Source organism: Tamandua tetradactyla, chromosome 6 (genome assembly GCF_023851605.1).
Source record: "Tamandua tetradactyla isolate mTamTet1 chromosome 6, mTamTet1.pri, whole genome shotgun sequence".
In the NCBI taxonomy this organism is placed as follows: Eukaryota; Metazoa; Chordata; class Mammalia; order Pilosa; family Myrmecophagidae; genus Tamandua; species Tamandua tetradactyla.
In genome coordinates, this window is record NC_135332.1 from 30,254,447 (window position 1) to 30,272,397 (window position 17,951).

At 44.7% G+C, this 17,951-nt stretch overlaps 1 protein-coding gene and 1 non-coding gene across 4 annotated transcripts in view; both read left to right on the forward strand.

Annotated features, from left to right (window-relative positions):
* The window catches only part of IGF2BP1 (insulin like growth factor 2 mRNA binding protein 1), a 40,627-nt gene that overhangs the window by 18,758 nt on the left and 3,918 nt on the right, over window positions 1–17,951 (forward strand). Inside the window, exons 3-12 of one of the 3 annotated variants that reach the window (XM_077163057.1) lie at window positions 3,268–3,316; window positions 3,846–3,897; window positions 7,049–7,112; window positions 9,163–9,444; window positions 10,292–10,426; window positions 11,156–11,278; window positions 12,101–12,236; window positions 13,288–13,410; window positions 13,856–13,975; window positions 14,866–14,940. In XM_077163057.1, the coding sequence (XP_077019172.1) occupies window positions 3,268–3,316; window positions 3,846–3,897; window positions 7,049–7,112; window positions 9,163–9,444; window positions 10,292–10,426; window positions 11,156–11,278; window positions 12,101–12,236; window positions 13,288–13,410; window positions 13,856–13,975; window positions 14,866–14,940 (1,159 nt within the window). The remainder of the gene's footprint in view (window positions 1–3,267; window positions 3,317–3,845; window positions 3,898–7,048; window positions 7,113–9,162; window positions 9,445–10,291; window positions 10,427–11,155; window positions 11,279–12,100; window positions 12,237–13,287; window positions 13,411–13,855; window positions 13,976–14,865; window positions 14,941–17,951) is intronic. The other 2 variants (XM_077163058.1, XM_077163059.1) reach the window with 2 other exon arrangements.
* On the forward strand, window positions 15,496–15,629 carry LOC143689288 (small nucleolar RNA SNORA29). Its single transcript, XR_013178732.1, has one exon. It is a non-coding gene; the product is annotated as a small nucleolar RNA SNORA29 (small nucleolar RNA).

Below are 17,951 nucleotides of genomic sequence, written 5' to 3' on the forward strand. Positions count from 1 at the left end.
ATTCTGGTGCAACCACTGCCTTTATTGCCAGGGGCTGGAAGCTTCATTCTTTCAATCAACAGGATTACGTGTTAAAGACATAGCAAGTCTCTTCCCTTTTTTGAGCAGCAAACGTTAGGGTTTAGGAGTTCCAGGCCCACAGAAGGTACTTAGAAAAGCCATTACCCGTATGGTAAGGACTCAGTTTGACCCTCATGGGAGCTGATCTAGTGGGGAACCCTGGGCCAGACCAGAACCCTTCAGTTGTGGGATCACAGGGAGGTGGGAATCTGGGGGAGGTACTAGGCAGTGTAGCAGCTATTTCCCCCCAGTGCAGAAGTCTTCGTGTGCTTTGATGACTGTTAGGCTCCACTCTGGGACTGCAGCTCATGGTCAGCCTGCCTATCTCCCTCTTTCCATGCCCGTCTGGACACCTGCAGGGTCCTAGAATACTGAGCACTTACTATCTGGCAGGCTTCACACGCAGTCTTGGCTCTCCAGGTCCTCACAAAGCCTTTCCAGTTTTCCATCAGAGGAAGCTGGAGGTACAGAGTGAAGAAGTGACCAGTCAGGGAGTTCTTAGGCACTCCATCTGTGTCCTCAGGGCACTGCCCCAGCCCTGCCCGCCCTGGGCCTTCCCTAAATGCTTGTGGAATGAATGAGTTACCTAGGGTTCTGGGAAAAGGGAATACTGGCTGCAGTTGCCAACACTGCCCCATGTGCTCTGGGCCTGAAAGAAATTAGGTGGCACCATACTTAACAGAAACCAGGCCTAGGGCTTAAAAGGAAAAGGCTTTTTGTGGCCTCTATTCTTCCAGGCCCTCCAGGCTTTAGGCAGGGCTGGGGGCTTTGCTGAAAGTTTGGAGGCCTGGAGGGGCCTGGAATGAGTTCCCAGGGTGTGGTGTGTGCCCTGGAGGGGTGGGCGAGTCTTGGCTGGTTGGGGGTGGGGGAGGGCTGCTAGGATGAATCGTCCCTCATTGGTTGGGTGGCCTGCCCTCCTCCCCCTCCCTCTCCTGGAACATTCCAGACATTCCAGACAATCTGCCTGCCATTGCTTTTAGGATATGGATTAATATCCCAAGCAGAGATTTGATTTCGCCATTGCTACTTCCTCCCCACCCCTCACCCTCCCTGAGAAGAGAGAGGGTCCTAAAACTAGGAGTTTGAAGTAGGAGAGATTTTTTTGTATTTGACCTTAGATTGCAGTATGGGGGCCATCTTGATAGAGAGTTTCAAACTGGACTTCTGCACCGGGGTCGCTTTAGGCCCCTGTTGGTTTGAACTTTCAGTAACTTCTGCCTCCCTGCCCTTCAGCTGGAGGGGTTTGCATGCCCCGTCTTGGGCTTGGGTGATCCTTGCTATGAAGTCAGGCTAGGCAAGTGTTCTTAACCTTCCAATTTGATTTCACTGTGAAGGTTTCTGCATTTTCTCTGTGTCCATTTGGTCTGTCCAATGGGTTGTATGGAAAATTCCTCACCAGGGCAGATGTTGGACCCCCTTTTGGCCAACGAATTGAGTCGCAAGTCTGTTGGGATCAGAGGACTTGGAATGGAACTTGTTTCTGATCCTTACTGTTTTGTCCTGGTATTACCTGACTTCCTGAACACTGGGGGGTTTTTTTGTTTGTTTTTTGGCATGGGCAGGCACTGGAAATCGACCCTGGGTGTCCGGCATGGCAGGTGAGAGTTCTGCCAGTACGCTACTGTTGCCTGCCTTGAACACTGGTTTTGAACTGACTGAAATAGAAAGCCACTTACATAGATTGCCATCCATACTTGGTACATCCATACCCAAGTTATTTCATCTCGGGAAGAGATTTCCCTAACAGATTTCAGTGATAAAGACTCTACACTCATAAAATTGTAGTGGTAGATGACATCTTAGAGACCCTTCACTTTTTATTTTATAACTAAAGACATGAAGTCAGGGATGCAGGAAGGGTGGTGGGCTGGCCCAGGACAGCAAAGAGTGAAAACATTTACAGTGAGAGTGCAGCATCCTTTCCTTCGCCTCTGGAGATCCGGCCAGAGCTGACATGGTCCTCACTGAGGGCTGAGACTGTACGTGGCTTTATCAGATTTCCAGTCAGGGGCAGTTGGCTGTTTAGAACTGGACTTTCTTACTTCTTAGCCCAGTTTTCCCACAGGCCATTAGAATTTTGTTGACTATATCCCTGGCCTAGGAGGCCTTCTGAGCAAGGATATACAAAAACATAAATGATAACTGACAACCCAGATCAAGTTAATTTAGATGTTTTTAAACCCAAGGGTTAGGGCATTGATTTGGGTGGCCAGCAATTGCCCTAGGAATCAGCTCCAAAAGACTTCCTTAAGGAATATATTTAAGAGGCATTTGGAAGATGGGAAGGAGAAAGTAAAGTAGTAAATGGGGAAAGGTGGTGGTCCTGATGTTAGTGTGTGTGTTTGTGTGTGTGTATGTGTGTGTGCACGCGCACGCACGTGTGCGAGAGAGAGAGAGAGAGGGAAATCAGTCTCACCATAGTATCTCTACAAATGCACGTATTATTACACTTTTTAAGTGTTTACTCCAAGCCTTTTGCTAATAAGTGCTTTATAAATGTTATCTTGTATCTTTCTAATACCCTGTGAATAGGCATTATTCCTGTTTTACAAGGAATTGAAATGGGCTTTAGAGAAGTTAAATAATCTTTTTAAGGTCAGTGTTACTTAGAGGAGCACAGGTTTAAATCCATATCTGTGCACTGTTTTCTTGCTGTCATTTGCTTACATATATGTCTCCCTTGATGAATTGTGAGCATCTTGAGGCCGGGCACTTAGGGTCTGTTTGCTGATCACTGTGGTCCCAGCATCTAGAACAAAGTGTAGGATGAAGTGTGTGCCAGTTCAATAACTGTGAGCTGAATTAATAATATCTTATTTAGCTTTTCATTTCCAGTGTCTGGAACATAGTGATGATTACAAGTGCTTTTGGAATAATGGAATGAGTGAGGAAGCTAAGCTATTGAAGACAAAGGTGAGACAAAAAAAGCAGTTGTGATTTTTAGGAAAATTTGCTACCTTAGTGCTTAGAGCATCTGATTCTGCATTCCTATCTATGGTAGCATTGATACTAATTTTGCTCTCTTAAGTGAGGTTTCCTTACCCCAAATCTCCATTCTCAAAAGATTATCATTCTTAGCCTCAGAGAGTTTGATATTGGTGAACAAAAGTAGGGAGAAAAGAGTGGGGCTTAAATGAGATACTGCAATATAACAGGGCCCTAAGGTGTCCAGAGTTTTCTCTAACCTTCTTCTCTCTTTAATTACAGGAGTCGGAAAATTCAGATCCGAAATATTCCACCCCAGCTCCGATGGGAAGTAAGTGTAACTCTAAATGGGATGGGGAGTGAAGATTGGAAAATAAGTTGGGCTCAGCCTGGGTTAGCATGGGGAGCTCTCCCAGTGGTCTGGGGCAAGTCAGCGATACTAGTTCTGAGGGGGATTGGTCATGTCTCATCCTTAACCTGGGACTCCACCAAAGTTAGCCCTTTCGATTGCCCTATGGTGAGAGGTGTAAGGGGGCTGGGAAGGGTGTTCTCTGAGCCCCAAACCTGGTACGAGCAGAAGTTGATTTAGGGATCTGGGTGGCCCAGACACCTTCTTCCAGAATGGCTCTGGCAGGGCCCTTGATGCAGAGTTAAAGTATATTCTTGAAATACACCCCTCACTGGGGTTGCTGTCAGCATTAGTTCCCTAGAAAGGGCTAACTGACTAGGTTACTATCCACCCCTCACCTGAGGGTCTGCCTGTGTCCCAGCCCTGTGGGGAGAGGGGTATCATGGCTGCTTTAGTGGCAGCTCCTGGGATGCCCAAGATTACCCTTCCTCCCTTCCCCGTGCTCCTCTAGGTCCTGGACAGCTTGCTGGCTCAATATGGTACAGTAGAGAACTGCGAGCAAGGTAAGAGTAGGCAGAGGCCGGGTGTGGTGGAGTCTGGGGATCTGCTGTGCTTTACTTTCCATTACCAAATCGACCTGAAGACCCACAGAAGACAGACAGACAGGATGTGGTATGGAGGGAAATACACTGGACAGGGGACCGAGACCCTGATCCTGATTTTGGCTTTACTGTTTCTCTCTTGGACCAGGTTTCCCCTCTGTTAACTTAGAGGTTTATTCAATGATAACAAAGCCACTCATTCCCAGCATGGAGTCTCCAGTTTCCTGGGAGTTATCCAAGGTTCCAGAAAGTGTGCATTCAACCCATGTCTGTAACCCTTTCCCTTTAAAAGCTCCAAAAGTTGACTTTAAAGCTTTCTTCATTTTTGCTGGAATTATCAACTGGTTATCTCTTTCATGTTAGGAGTTCTGTTTGGCAGCTATATATATGTCTTTGGTCAATGTAAAAAAAATGGGAGGGGATTTATTACTTGGTTAATACAGTTTTATGGGAGACAAAATCTTCTAAGTAAACCCACAAAGAAAAAATAATAAAAGAACTTTAGGTTATAGAGGGCGGGCCGCGGTGGCTCAGCGGGCAAAGTGCTTGCCTGCTATGCCGGAGGACCTCGGTTCGATTCCCGGCCCGAGCCCATGTAACAAAAAACGGAAAAACAAAGTACAATAAAACAAGAAAATGTTTAAAGATGTTTCCCTTTCTTCCTTCCTTCCTTCCTTCTATCCTTCCTTCCTTCTCTCTGTCTTTCCTTTAAAAAAAAAAAAAAAAAAAGAACTTTAGGTTATAGAAAGATTGCTATGACTTTTGAGGTTTCTCTACTGCTATAAGTAATGGAATAATAAGTAATTAATAAATATATTATAAATTATAAGTAATTTATTAAGTATTATAAATTTTTTTGTAAGGAAATGAGATTAAATGAACTATGGAATGATTTTGTTTGGACACAAGGTAGAGCTTGATCTTTAGGTAGACAAGATACTAGTTTGGGTTTGGAGATTTTCGAGAAACAAATAATCTCATTGTTTGAGATTTCAATATTCATCTCCCAAATTCTTTGTGGAAAGGGGCAAGCTATAAATAACTATAAAGGATGAAACTATTCACCTGCCCAAAGTTAAGTGCTGAATTAATCAAACAGGTTGTATCCTGCTCTAATCATGTAGCTTAACTTTTATCATAAGCTCCAGGACACAACTGGACTCACTGATAACCGCTGCCCAGTACTGCACATGCTCAGACTAGTGAATAAGTTACTCTTAGACAAATAGAGAGCAAGACTGAGCCAGTGGTGGGGCAGCCCATGCTCGACTTGCCTGGGCGCTCCAGCAGAAGTCAAGACTAGTTTAAATTTATCCAAGGTTCACCAAGGAGCTAGAGCCCACCATACTCGGAGGGAATATCTGCTACCTGAAATGACGGCATGGGGGAAACATTTGATTTTGTTGGACATAGAGAAAAGTCTTCAAGCCTGCTCATGCCGCTTTCTCAGCTAGGTCTGCTCTGTCCACCCTATTTAAAACCAGACTCTCTCCCTATTCTCCTCACTCTGAGTTATTTTTCTCCTTAGCACTGCCTTCTAATATTTTATATAATTTGTTTATTATGTTTATTGCCACCTCCTCCAACTAGAATATAAGCTCCATGAAGGCAGGGGCTTGGGATTCATTCATTGCTGTGGTTTCCAGTGACAAGAGGAAGATTGTTGTATTGTCTCAGTTTCCCAGATCTTCTGTAACAAAGAACCACAGACTAGTTGGCTTAAACGACGGGTGCTTATTGTCTCATGGTTGGGAGGCTAGAAGTCCAAAATGAAGGTGTTGTAGGACGATGCATTCTCTGAAGCCTGTAGTGTTCTGGCGATGGCTTTTCTGCAGTTCATAACTGAGTGGCCATCTCTCTCTCAGCTCTCTCCTCCTGAGTCCAAATGTCCTCTGCTTAGAAGGACTCCAGTGAAATTGGGTTAACCTACCCTGATCCAGTTTGGCATCACCTTGACCAATAACATCTTCAAAGTTCCTATTTACAAATAGTCTTACAGCCATGACTCCTGGGGTTCGGACTTGAACATATCTCTGTGGGGACATGATTCAGTCCATAACAGTTGCTCTTGCAGAACATTCCTCACCAGTGAGGTGGGAGAGCCTGGCTAACGAAGGCCAAAGGGCTTACATGGATGGGACTGACATTTCGTGGCCAAATGCCTTATCCTCGGTTTTATGGGGGCAGAGGCTTGATTTTTGTCAGTGTTCCCCAGCCCAGGGTGGAGCAGACCCAGGGGACCCAAATTCACAAGACACAGAAGCATAAGACAAGTTGGGTTTGTTAGAATGAAAGGTATGTGTCCTGATTGCCTGGAATTCTAAAGTCAGCTGTCCTTCCCTATAGAAAAGGGTACATGGGGAATCAAATCAAAATCAAAAGGCTGCTCATAATCAGAGCCTAGGCCTTTGTTTGATGCAACTAATGGCTGGTGTCACAAAGCTGCAATGGCCTCCCGTGTCCCATCTCCATTGCCATGATGTTTGGAACACTCAATTCTGGGAATCCTTTTCCTGGAAAAGGACACAAGATTCCTGTTTGTTTTTTAGACTCCACAACAGCCACTCTCCTGTTATTCAATTTAGCTAGGTTATCATATACATAACGCCTTTTGCATTTGGTTGCATTCTGGTCCTTGAGGACACAAGAGGCTCGAATGGATTTGGGTGTTCCTCAAGTCTTTTCAGCTCTATCTTTGCCATACTTTACAAAGGTTTACTTGTACAAATTCCTGATCTCAGCCAATGTGTGATTTTTTTTTCTTTTTAAACTAGTTTGACCTAAAGGTGAATTTATCTCCCAGGTTCAGGGGTGATGGTGCTGGGCCTGTGCTCTGCACAGCTGCTGATGTGGTGACTGCACCCTTTTACATACCCAGATGTCTTGGGAGCTGAGTAAGGAAAATAAGGAAAGGAAAATGCAAGGTTAATTTGAATTTTTCAGTAGCCCTGGTGGAAGGGGGGCCTAAAGGGAGAGTGGTTTGCCTTTTTCATTCCAGCATTTTGAATATAATATACATATAAGCACAGGGTAGTTGCTTGATGCTTTCTTGACCCACAAAACCCCATTATTTCATGCTGTTCTAACACTGGCTTCTGTTTTGCTCCTCCAGTGAACACGGAGAGTGAGACGGCCGTGGTGAATGTCACCTATTCCAACCGGGAGCAGACCAGGCAGTGAGTGGGTGGGAAAGTGGGGCTGGGGTGTTGGGAGCTCAGTCCCCCTGATTCAAGGCAGGTTGGATTCACCCCTTGCTTGGGCTTTGATATTGGTCCAAGCTGGCCGCTCCTAAAAGGTCCTTTTTAGGGTGTGTGGGTCCTTCCTTTGGTGCAGGGATCTCTGAGTCTCCTGATGAGACTGAAACTCCTGTTTGATGGCAAATACATTGAATGAGGAACCAAAAGACCTCCCAGGGAAGGTCTGAAATCCCCTGCCAGAGGCTTCTGATAGGTCTAGGGTTGTCCAAGAACAGCAGGGTCCTTTGCTGCGTTGATGGCGCCATCTAGTGATGACCAGGATAAATGTGGGATTAAAAAAGGAATCCTACTTGTTTTGACTCAGGAGCATCAAATCACTCCAGTGATTGCCACGCGGGTAGTTTATGTTTCTAGGGTCCCTTCAATTTCATCACAACCATAATTTCTAGCTCCTTACTCCCTTGGGTGAGCATTTACATTTCTTATCCACTGGTATAGACAGACTGAATTTTGTGCATTTACTCATTTATACCACCCTTTCCTGTTAATAGATCTTTTGCCTCATTTTGCTTCTGATGACTTTCTTGTTCTTCAGCATGCTGCCTCTATTCCTTCTGTTTCTTCCAGCCTAGTGATACTTTGCAAAATCCTACCACTTCTTTAAATACCTACCATTTTCTTGTAGATGTCCCTCTGGGCTCAGAATTTTCTGGACGTTCCTTCTGTCCCTTGTGGCAATCTAGGCTTCTTTGCCTGGCTTTAAAGATTGGGTCAACATTTGCTCATACCGCACTACCTGCCTGTCTTGCTAATATTTCTCGTCATCTCTCATCAATCTCATTAAACCTCCTTGTGGCCTCTTTGCATATGCTTAAAACCTGGTGTTCTGTCTCCAGCTCCTATGTCCTTTCCACTGAGTTCCCCAAACCATGAAAGGTGCCAGACTCAATAAGTGTAGAAACAACAACCACTTAATTTATCACATGCTGTCACAGGTCAGTTTTACTTGATTTTCTCAATGGATCCGATAAGATAGCAATTTGACAAGTTGGTTCTTAAAGTCAATGGAAATGTGAGAGACCCAGAATAACCAAAGTGATCTTAAAAAAAAAGAACAAAGTTAGAAGACTTAAATTTCTGGATTAAAACACTTCAGAGGTACAGCAATTGGGATTGTGTATACGAGAATAAAAACACATGAATCATTGGAATAGAATTGAGATCTAGCAATAAACCCTCACATTTACGAGATTTCAACAAATGGTACTGGAATGACTGGAAACCCACATGCAAAATGATGAATTTGGCTCCTACCTTACACCATACACAAAAATGAACTCAGAATGGATCACAGACATAAGATAGGTAGGGCAGGTTTCAACTTCCCATTTTACAGCTGATCAAACTTTAAGTTTTATGTTCAATTCACATAACTAGTGAATGGTGGAACTGAGATCGGAATGCTGGTGACCAGTTTGAGTGCTTTTGTCCCACATATCATTAGAGTTTACCAGAGCAGGATTAACATTTGAATTCCACATACATAGATTTCAATCTCCTTTGGTTTCATTGCCTATAAAATTAGCTCAGTTTCCTCACTTCTTCTTAAGATTCCTCTGTCCAAAAAGTATATATCTCAGCTTTCTCAAAACACTTCAGATATGTGGCATATTCGTTAGCCGATCTGAGAATTCCTTGAAATCTATGGCTTGGTCTTTCAGAGTGGGTGCACGCTATGCTCCCAATTGGATTAGAAGCCTATTTTCCCAGTAAAGAGATGTGGAAGGTCTTTGTGAACAGTAAAAAGCCCCAAACAAACTTTAGGAATTGAAAAATTTATTTTTCCTTTTGGTGTTCTATGCCATTTAGGCTGGAAGGCTTCCTAAGGTGGAGGTGGAGTGGCAGCCGGTTGTTACCTTCTTTTCTTTAGTGTATTTCATATTGTTCCTTAGCAGTATCTGGCACAAGAGGGCATTTGGTTTGATTGGCATGGATTGGAGTGAACAGCACCCTCTTCCTCTGTTCCCAGAGCCATCATGAAGCTGAATGGCCACCAGCTGGAGAGCCATGCCCTGAAGGTCTCCTACATTCCTGATGAGCAGATAGCACAGGGTCCTGAAAATGGGCGCCGAGGAGGCTTTGGCTCCCGGGGTCAACCCCGCCAGGGCTCACCTGTGGCAGCAGGGGCTCCAGCCAAGCAGCAGCAAGTGGATATCCCCCTGCGGCTTCTGGTACCTACGCAGTATGTGGGTGCCATCATTGGCAAGGAGGGTGCCACCATCCGCAATATCACAAAACAGACCCAATCCAAGTGAGTCTTGGGTGCTGGAGGGCAGTGGTTGGCCTCTGGAGAGACAGGGTGACTCTGGGAAGCACACTGAGAAGCATCTAGATGGACCTTAGGGAATATACCTGGAACTTCTTCCTTTCACTCCTCATTTAGGGATCACTGTTTCCAAGCTCAGCCTCCTTGGGTAGGGCCAGTGATGGGAGAGGGAGAGTGGGCCTGGACTGCACTATTTAGTGGCAGAGGCTAGGTCAAGCATTGTTTTTAGCAAGAAGGGTACTGTTATTTCTCAGTCACCTCAAGCACACACAGGTGAGTCAGCCGCTTCCCTGAGCTGTGTAATTTTATGACTGCTTATTGATGGCAGTATAGCTGGCCAGCTGGTTCAAGTTGGGTACCCCAGGAATGGATCATCATTATGTCCCATTTCCCAGTCTACCACAATTGAAGAGTATGCTCAATGGAAAAGAAGAGTTCACATTATATCCTGATTCATAAATCCCATTGTTATTTACTTTTAATTTGTGACAATGTATCATCCCTTTACATTTGTTTCAAAGATGACATTCAGAATTCAAGGGGATGAGGAGTTGTAGAGCTACAGGTTGGCATCCCCAGCCCCTGCATTTGAGTGATAGCTAGACTGAGTTCTCATCCCAACTATCTCCTGATTGGAAAATTGCACGTCTGAAACAATCCATAACCAATTGGTCTTATTTCCCTGGCCTTTTCTTTATGTATCCCAGTTGTGCACTGGATAGGCCTTGTTTCAAGGAGAGCAGGGTCTATGCTTTTCAGGAGAAGTAGGGGTACTCAGAAGACCTGGGTTTCATCAGGGACAACTAACCAACCTCTTCCTCGTGGCCCTCAGGATAGACGTGCACAGGAAGGAAAATGCGGGTGCAGCTGAGAAGGCCATTAGTGTGCACTCAACTCCGGAGGGCTGTTCCTCTGCCTGCAAGATGATCTTAGAGATTATGCATAAGGAGGCAAAGGACACCAAAACGTAAGGCTTCTGCTGTTTTTGGAACTTTTAGCAGTGATGCAAAGACATAGTTAAAAATTGAACAAAAGGATATACACTGAAAAATAAGATCTTCTTACTCCCCACATCCTGGGACCTCACATCCATCCTAGAAATTCTGTGTACATGCTCATGTGTGCATTTGAGCACAAGTAGGATTGTACTCAGTAGCTGCTTTTCCACTTTTTGTATCAGTGCATGTGTCAGCACACATTGACATGCCTCATTCTTTTTATAGCTGCATAGAATTCTGTAGTATGACCATTCATAGTTTGTTTAATCAAACCCTTATTTCTTGATGAGGTTTGGATTATTTTAAATTATTCCTTTTTACAAAACAATGATTATATAATCCACTTACATGCTTTCCTCTGCACACTTGTGCTTTTTTACAGCTTTTTTGAGGTATAGTTGACATACAATAACCTGTACATGTTTTTAATGATACTATTTGATATGTTTTGATATTTGTATACCTGTGAAGCAATCACCAGTTAACATATCCGTCACCCCCAAAGTTTGCTTGTGTCCCTTTGTAATCAAACCCATTCCTCTTTCCCTCAGTAACCACTTATCAGCTGGTCTTTGTAATCTTTTTTTTAAGTCTTTTTTTCTTTGTAATCTTTTAACACTTACTTTTGTCCTGGAAACCCTCTGACTGGCACGCAGTTCTCTGTCATCCATGCTTACTTCTTCCTCTGTCTTCTCAAGGGCTGATGAGGTTCCCCTGAAGATCCTGGCTCATAATAACTTTGTGGGGCGTCTGATTGGCAAGGAGGGGCGTAACTTGAAGAAGGTGGAACAGGACACAGAGACGAAAATCACCATCTCCTCGTAAGGCTCTGTCCGTTTCCCCAGGCATGAGAGGGCTGTGGGGGCCTGGGGCTGGCAGTATATCATCATTGAGGCTTAATACTTGCCCCTTCAATTGGATAGTTTTTCCCTGGTGAATGATAGTAACCACAGAAGTGGTAAAAGAGTGTTTTTCTTATATAAGACCTGGAGCTCACCTGCTATCACGGCCATGTGGGGTGGGGGCATTGCTAGGGTGCCGTCTCTTGTTTGAATTCTAAGTCCTCTTCCCTCCAGACCATACTTCTCGTCCTCTGTGCCTTGAGGAGAGAGTCTGATCCTGGGAGCTGGAACTCTGGGCTTTCAGGCCCCTTTGCCACTCCAGTCCTGTTTGGAGGACAGAGCACATGCTTCTGCCAATGCAGAGGGCTGCCTCTCTGGGCATCAAGGGAGTGAGTGGACTTCTTTGTCAGCACTGTGCCTCTTCATTGCATCAGCCCTACCTGATGGGCGAAGAACCCCTCTGGTCCAAATGGGCACGGGGAAATGTATTGCCTAGAGCCACTGGGGAAGCACCCAGTCACAAGCCTCCTTCCTGCTTGACTAGGGGCAGAAACCTATCTGGATTGGATTTGTTTGAAACAGGGCTTTGGGTTGGGTATTCCCGTCTCCCTGTACCTCACAGCCTGCCCTGGTTACAAACTGGAGAAACTGAAGGCCGGAGGTGGAGAGCTACGTGCGATGAGTTGGCCAGCCTCTGGAGGTGGTGGCGCTGTGACTCGGTTGGTCGCGGGTCCTTGTTCACAGCGGGGCGTGCCCCCAACCTGGCAGGGGAAGTTGACTCTGCTCTGCTTCTCCCCCCAGGTTGCAGGACCTCACCCTGTACAACCCCGAGAGGACCATCACCGTGAAGGGGGCCATTGAGAACTGCTGCAGGGCTGAGCAGGAGATCATGAAGAAAGTCCGGGAGGCCTATGAAAATGACGTGGCAGCCATGAGTGTGAGTGCTGGGCCGGGCCCGCTAGTGCCCATCTATTTACGCTTCTGAGGCTACAGGACAGGCAGGTGGGAGCTGGTCCTCGGCTGGGGGTGGGGGTGTGGAGGGCCTGCCCACCATGCACTGAGGGGCCTTGGGCGAGCTGTGTTATGCTTTGACCTCAACTCAGGAGAAATGTGTTTTTTTTTTTTAAAAACGTAACAACACACAAACACAACCGTTCTTACAATATGATCATTCCATTCTTGGTATATAATTAGTAACTCACAATATCATCACATAGCTGTATATTCGTCACCACCATCACCTCTCAGAACATTTGCATCAGTCCAGAAAAAGAAATAAAAAGAAAAAAGAAAAAAATTTGTACACGCCATACCCCCTCCCCCTTACCAATCACCAGCATTTCAGTCTACAAAATTTATTTTAACATTTGTTCCCCCTATTATTTATTTTTAATACATATGTTTTACTCATCTGTCGATAAGGTAGATAAAGGAGCATCAGACACAAGGTGGAAATGGGCTTTTAAATTTTATTTTATTTAACGAACAGGGGTTCTACCTCTGAGCTTCATGGATTCCTGGGGTAGAAGTGGGGGGGGGGGCAAGCTTGGGCTCCTGAGGCTCGCAGTCTTCCTGTAATTATGTGGAAATTTGTGTTTATGTGCACTTCAGTGAGGAAAAGGTCCATGATTTTCATCATGTTTTTAAACGATGTAGCAAGGTTGGGGTACATGGTCAAGAACCACTGAGTCCTAGAAACCAAGTGGACATTTGTCATCCCTGCCTCTGGCTAGCTCTTGTGGTTGCTAGTTCTTAGTCCAGTGAGAATATCACATCACACACAACTCCACGCCCTGTGTGGATGTAAATATGTGTGAAAACCACAAGGTCAGGCAGGTTTCTATGCAAAAGCATGTGATTCTCCTGTTCTTGGCCCACTGCCGCTGCGGCATTTGCCCTCCTGGGTCAACCCGGACCATGCACAGACAAGGGACCCCCAGACCCTGTCAGAAGGAGCTGATTTCCTTGTCTTCACCTTCCTTTCCCAGCTGCAGTCTCACCTGATCCCTGGCCTGAACCTGGCGGCTGTAGGTCTTTTCCCAGCCTCATCCAGTGCAGTGCCACCACCTCCCAGCAGTGTCACTGGAGCCACCCCCTACAGCTCCTTTATGGTAGGTGGAAGGTCTTATTTGGGGGACCCTTGGGTTCACGTGTGGTCTCACTTAAAGGGCCTAATTTTCTGCGGGAGTCTGATGTTTGGGAGGTTTGCAGGGAGAGCGAAAGGGAGGCCCGAGGGAACGCCCCTTCCCTGCATTGCTCTCAGCCGCTTGTGCTGAGAATGCCAGCCCAGGAGAGGCAGCCTGGAATGCTGCCGGGATGCTGGCGGCGCTCTTTCTCTTCCTTTTCCTTTGTTCTTTGCTGACTTCTCCCCTTTAGCTTTGCTGGGCAGAGGTAGAGCTAAAGAGCTTGCCATGGCATTTGGCAGTCCAGGGGGCAGCTGGGTGCCTGTACCCCTTGCTCCTTGAGGATGCAAGGCAGGGAAGTAGAGGCTTCAGGCCCTGTCCAGGCTCAGCTATGCCCTCTGGGGCTGCTTGGTAACGCACCCTGTCTTGGCAGCAGGCTCCGGAGCAGGAGATGGTGCAGGTGTTCATTCCTGCCCAGGCGGTGGGTGCCATCATTGGCAAGAAGGGGCAGCACATCAAGCAGCTCTCCCGGTTCGCCAGTGCCTCCATCAAGGTGATCTGCTTAGTTCCTGGAATGGGAGCTGCTACCCTTCTGTCACTCTCTACATTTGTTCCCATCTTCCTCACAGTCTTTTGAGAATTCCAGGAGGATTTTAGTATCCTATGTTAGGGACCTTCTTCCCTGTGGAACTGCAGTGTTCTTTGCTTTTGACCTTGCTTGGTCCTCGATGGAGTACTTTCAGTGCTTCTGGGTCTGGGGTTTGCAGGCTAGGAAGGGAGGCAGTGCTGCGGTGTAGAAAGAGCTCGGGTTCTGCCACAGGTTAATAACTTGGGTTCAAATTCCAACCCCAGCTCCTCACCCCCCAGTGACCTGTATGAACTGAACCTCACTTTCTCATCAGTACAGTAAGAATGAGAATACAATGGAATAATGCAGCTAAAGCCCCAGCTAGGTCAATGCCTGGTGCACAGTAGTTGTTAAGTAAGTGTTAAGTTTCTTTTCCACTTTCCCTGGTGCCAGGGAGAGAGATGGGAGAATCTGTCATAGTGAGAGGGAAGTGCTGCTGAATTCACAAATCTTTCTCTTTCGTGAAAGAGAAAAAGCTTTGGGAAAAAGTGGTGATTATTCTTTAGGAAAGTTAGTTACTGCTTTCCCCACCGACCCTGTGTGCCGGCAGGTCTTCACTGAAACCTCCCTAAGGGATTGGGAGGGGGTGGGCGGGGAGGGAGCAAGCCCCCCCTGCCTGACCACCTGTGCCCACCCGGCAGTCCTGGTGTGCAACAGCAATAGCCTGGGGTACAGGGTCTTTTGTTCGTCCTTCCCCTTGTCCTCAGAAGGAGGTGGTGGAAGGAAGGGTGGTGGTGGTGGGACTGGAGGAGGTGGGGATGGGGAGGGGAGTCTTCTCTTGGAGGGCACCTTTGACTGGCTGCTTTGCCTTGTAGATTGCTCCTCCTGAGACTCCTGACTCCAAAGTTCGAATGGTCATCATCACTGGACCTCCAGAGGCCCAATTCAAGGTTGTGATTCGTATTTTTCCAAGCTGGGTCCAGGAGAATTGAGGTTGGGGACTTGGATGGAAGTGCGGGAAAAAGGCTGGGTTGACTTCCTGTTACCTTACAAGTCCCTGCCACACCTTTCAGCCTTCCCTGCAGGATACAGGGCTGCAAGGCTGATTTCAGATTGGCACCGAACTTAATTTTCTGTTGACTTGCACTTTCCTCTTACCTTCCTGAAGCACAGTGGAAATATGGGAAAGGGGGGAGTTTGAGGGCTTCTTCCTCTCACTTTGCCCTAGCTACGAAGGAAGGTCTTTGATGCCAAATCCCTTCTCTCTTTTTTGTCTTAATATAGCCCTAGGTTATTCATGTATTTATTTATTTGTTTTACCATTAACTTTGTTTTACTAAAGAAAATATTACTGTAATGCAAAAATTAGATACTAACCACAAAAGGATGAGACAAATCTGTTTAGAAATTTGGTACCCCTTGTGCAAATGACTCTTGGATTAAAGCAGAAAACAAATTACAAATTTCAAATATAAAACAAAAAAGTAACTAAAATGCTACATATCTTTCCCATTTGACTACTACTTTTTCTCTTAATAATGCATTTTTGTAGCTATGCTATGGGATAGATGAAACTTTCCAAGATCCGAGGGAGTTTTTGTGTGTCCTCCTCCTACATGAAATGGCTGAATAGAAAACTAATGCTGTATTTTGATACTATAGTAAACTTGATAAAATCAGGAAAGTTCAAATAGTAAATTGATGTGTTTCCTCCCCACAGTTTAAATAGTAAAGCAGTGCATTTTATCATTGAAAACCTAATTATTAGCACAGATGATTTAGGAAGAGATTGTCTGATTAATGCTGCTAAGACATTTATGTCTTCCAAAATCATTGGAATGTATCCTTCTTATGGTCCAATAAGATTTGGGACAATCTAAAAAAAAAATGGTATGTATCAAAACCAGTTAGACATAAGCAAAGCAGATTCAGAAAAAGACTTTAGTACTAAACACATTTATTAGAAAAGCAGAAAACATAGAAAATGAAAACATTCAATACCAAAAAAAAAATAAAGAATGAGTGACAGCATAAAACAGACTTGTTTTTTTTTATTTTTTTATTAATTAAAAAAAAACTACAAGAAACACAAACATTCCCAACACATACACTCAGCAATTCACAATATCATCACATAGTTGTATATTCATCATCATGATCATTTCCCAGAACATTAGCATCAATTCAGAAAAAGAAATAAAAAGACAACAGAAAAATATAACAAAGAAAAAAAGTTTTACATGCCATACCTCTTACTGATACCTTTCATTGATCAGTAGCATTTCAAACTAAATCTATTTTAACATTTGTTCACCCTATTATTTATTTTTATTCCATATGTTCCTCTCATCTTTTGACAAGGTAGATAAAAGCAGCATCAGACACAAGGTTTTCACAATCACACAGTCACATTGTGAAAGCTATATCATTATACAATCATCATCAAGAAACATGGCTACTGGAACAGCTCTACATTTTCAGGCAGTTCCCTCCAGCCTCTCCATTACATCTTGGATAACAAGGTGATATCTACTTAATGCATAAGAATAACCTCCAGGATAACCTCTCGACTCTGTTTGGAATCTCTCAGCCATTGACACTTTGTCTCATTTCACTCTTCCCCTTTTTGGTCAAGAAGGTTTTCTCAATCCCTTGATGCTGGGTCTCAGCTCATTCTAGAGTTTTTCTCAATCTCCTGATGCTGAATCTCAGCTCATTCTGGGATTTCTGTCCCACGCTGCCAGGAAGATCCACACCCTTGGTAGTCATGTCTCACGTAGACAGGGGGAGGGTGGTGAGTCTGCTTGCTGTGTTGGCTGGAGAGAGAGGTCACATCTGAGCAACAAAAGAGGTTCTCTTGGGGGTGACTCTTAGGCTTAATTTTAAGTAGGCTTGACCTATCCCCTGTGGGGTTAAGTTTCATATGAACAAACCCCAAGACTGGGGGCTCAGCCTATAGCTTTGGTTGTCCACACTGCTTGTGAGAATATCAAGAATTCAACTTGGGGAAGTTGAGTTTTCCCCCGTTCTTACCATTCCCCGGAGGGGACTTTGCAAATACTTTTCCACTCACTGATCAAATCGCTCTGGGATTCATCATGGCATCACCTGGACAAACCAACAAAATCTCATGTCCTATACAAAGTTCCATGTACTTAAGGTGTTCAATCAACTATCTACATAAGTTATATTAGGAGATGCACTAGTCAAAGTATAGATTTGTACAAAGTATAGATTTTTAAAAGAAAAAGCTGGCTCTAAACCTTTAGCAAATCTGGTCAAGGGGGAGAAGTTACACATTAAACATACACAACATTAAGAAAAAAAAAAAGGTAACTACAGCTTATATGGAGCCCAGGTCATTTTTGTAAGAACTTCTGTGTAACACAAGATACCATAAACACAATTGAAAGACAAGAAACAGATTGGAAGATATTTTCAACATATCAAATGGCAAAAGGATAAATATCTAGATTAATATCCAAAAAATTCCTATAAATTAAGAAGAAAGAGCGGGCCATGATGGCTCAGCAGGCAGAGTTCTTGCCTGCCATGCCGGAGACCTGGGTTCGATTCCCAGTGCCTGCCCATGCAAAAAAAAAAAATCAAGATGGAAAACCTGACAATCCAATGGAAAATGGGTAAAAGAAAGGAACCAGTTCACAAAAAAAGAAACTAAAAGGTCAATAAGGATGCTAAATGACAAAGAAATCAGGGCAATGCAAACTAGAATAAGTGTCATTACCCACCCATCAGATTAGCAAAAACAGTAATTTTAATTATTAATCAGTGAATGGTAGCATCATTGTGGAGGAATAAAAAACTCACATATTCCTGCTGATGGGAATGTGAACTGATACCATCATTGTGGTGAGATGAAAATACAGATATCCTCTTCCAGTTAAAGATATAGGAATAGAAGCCCTTCTCTGCTCACTCCCAAAACTCCACCAAAATGAGA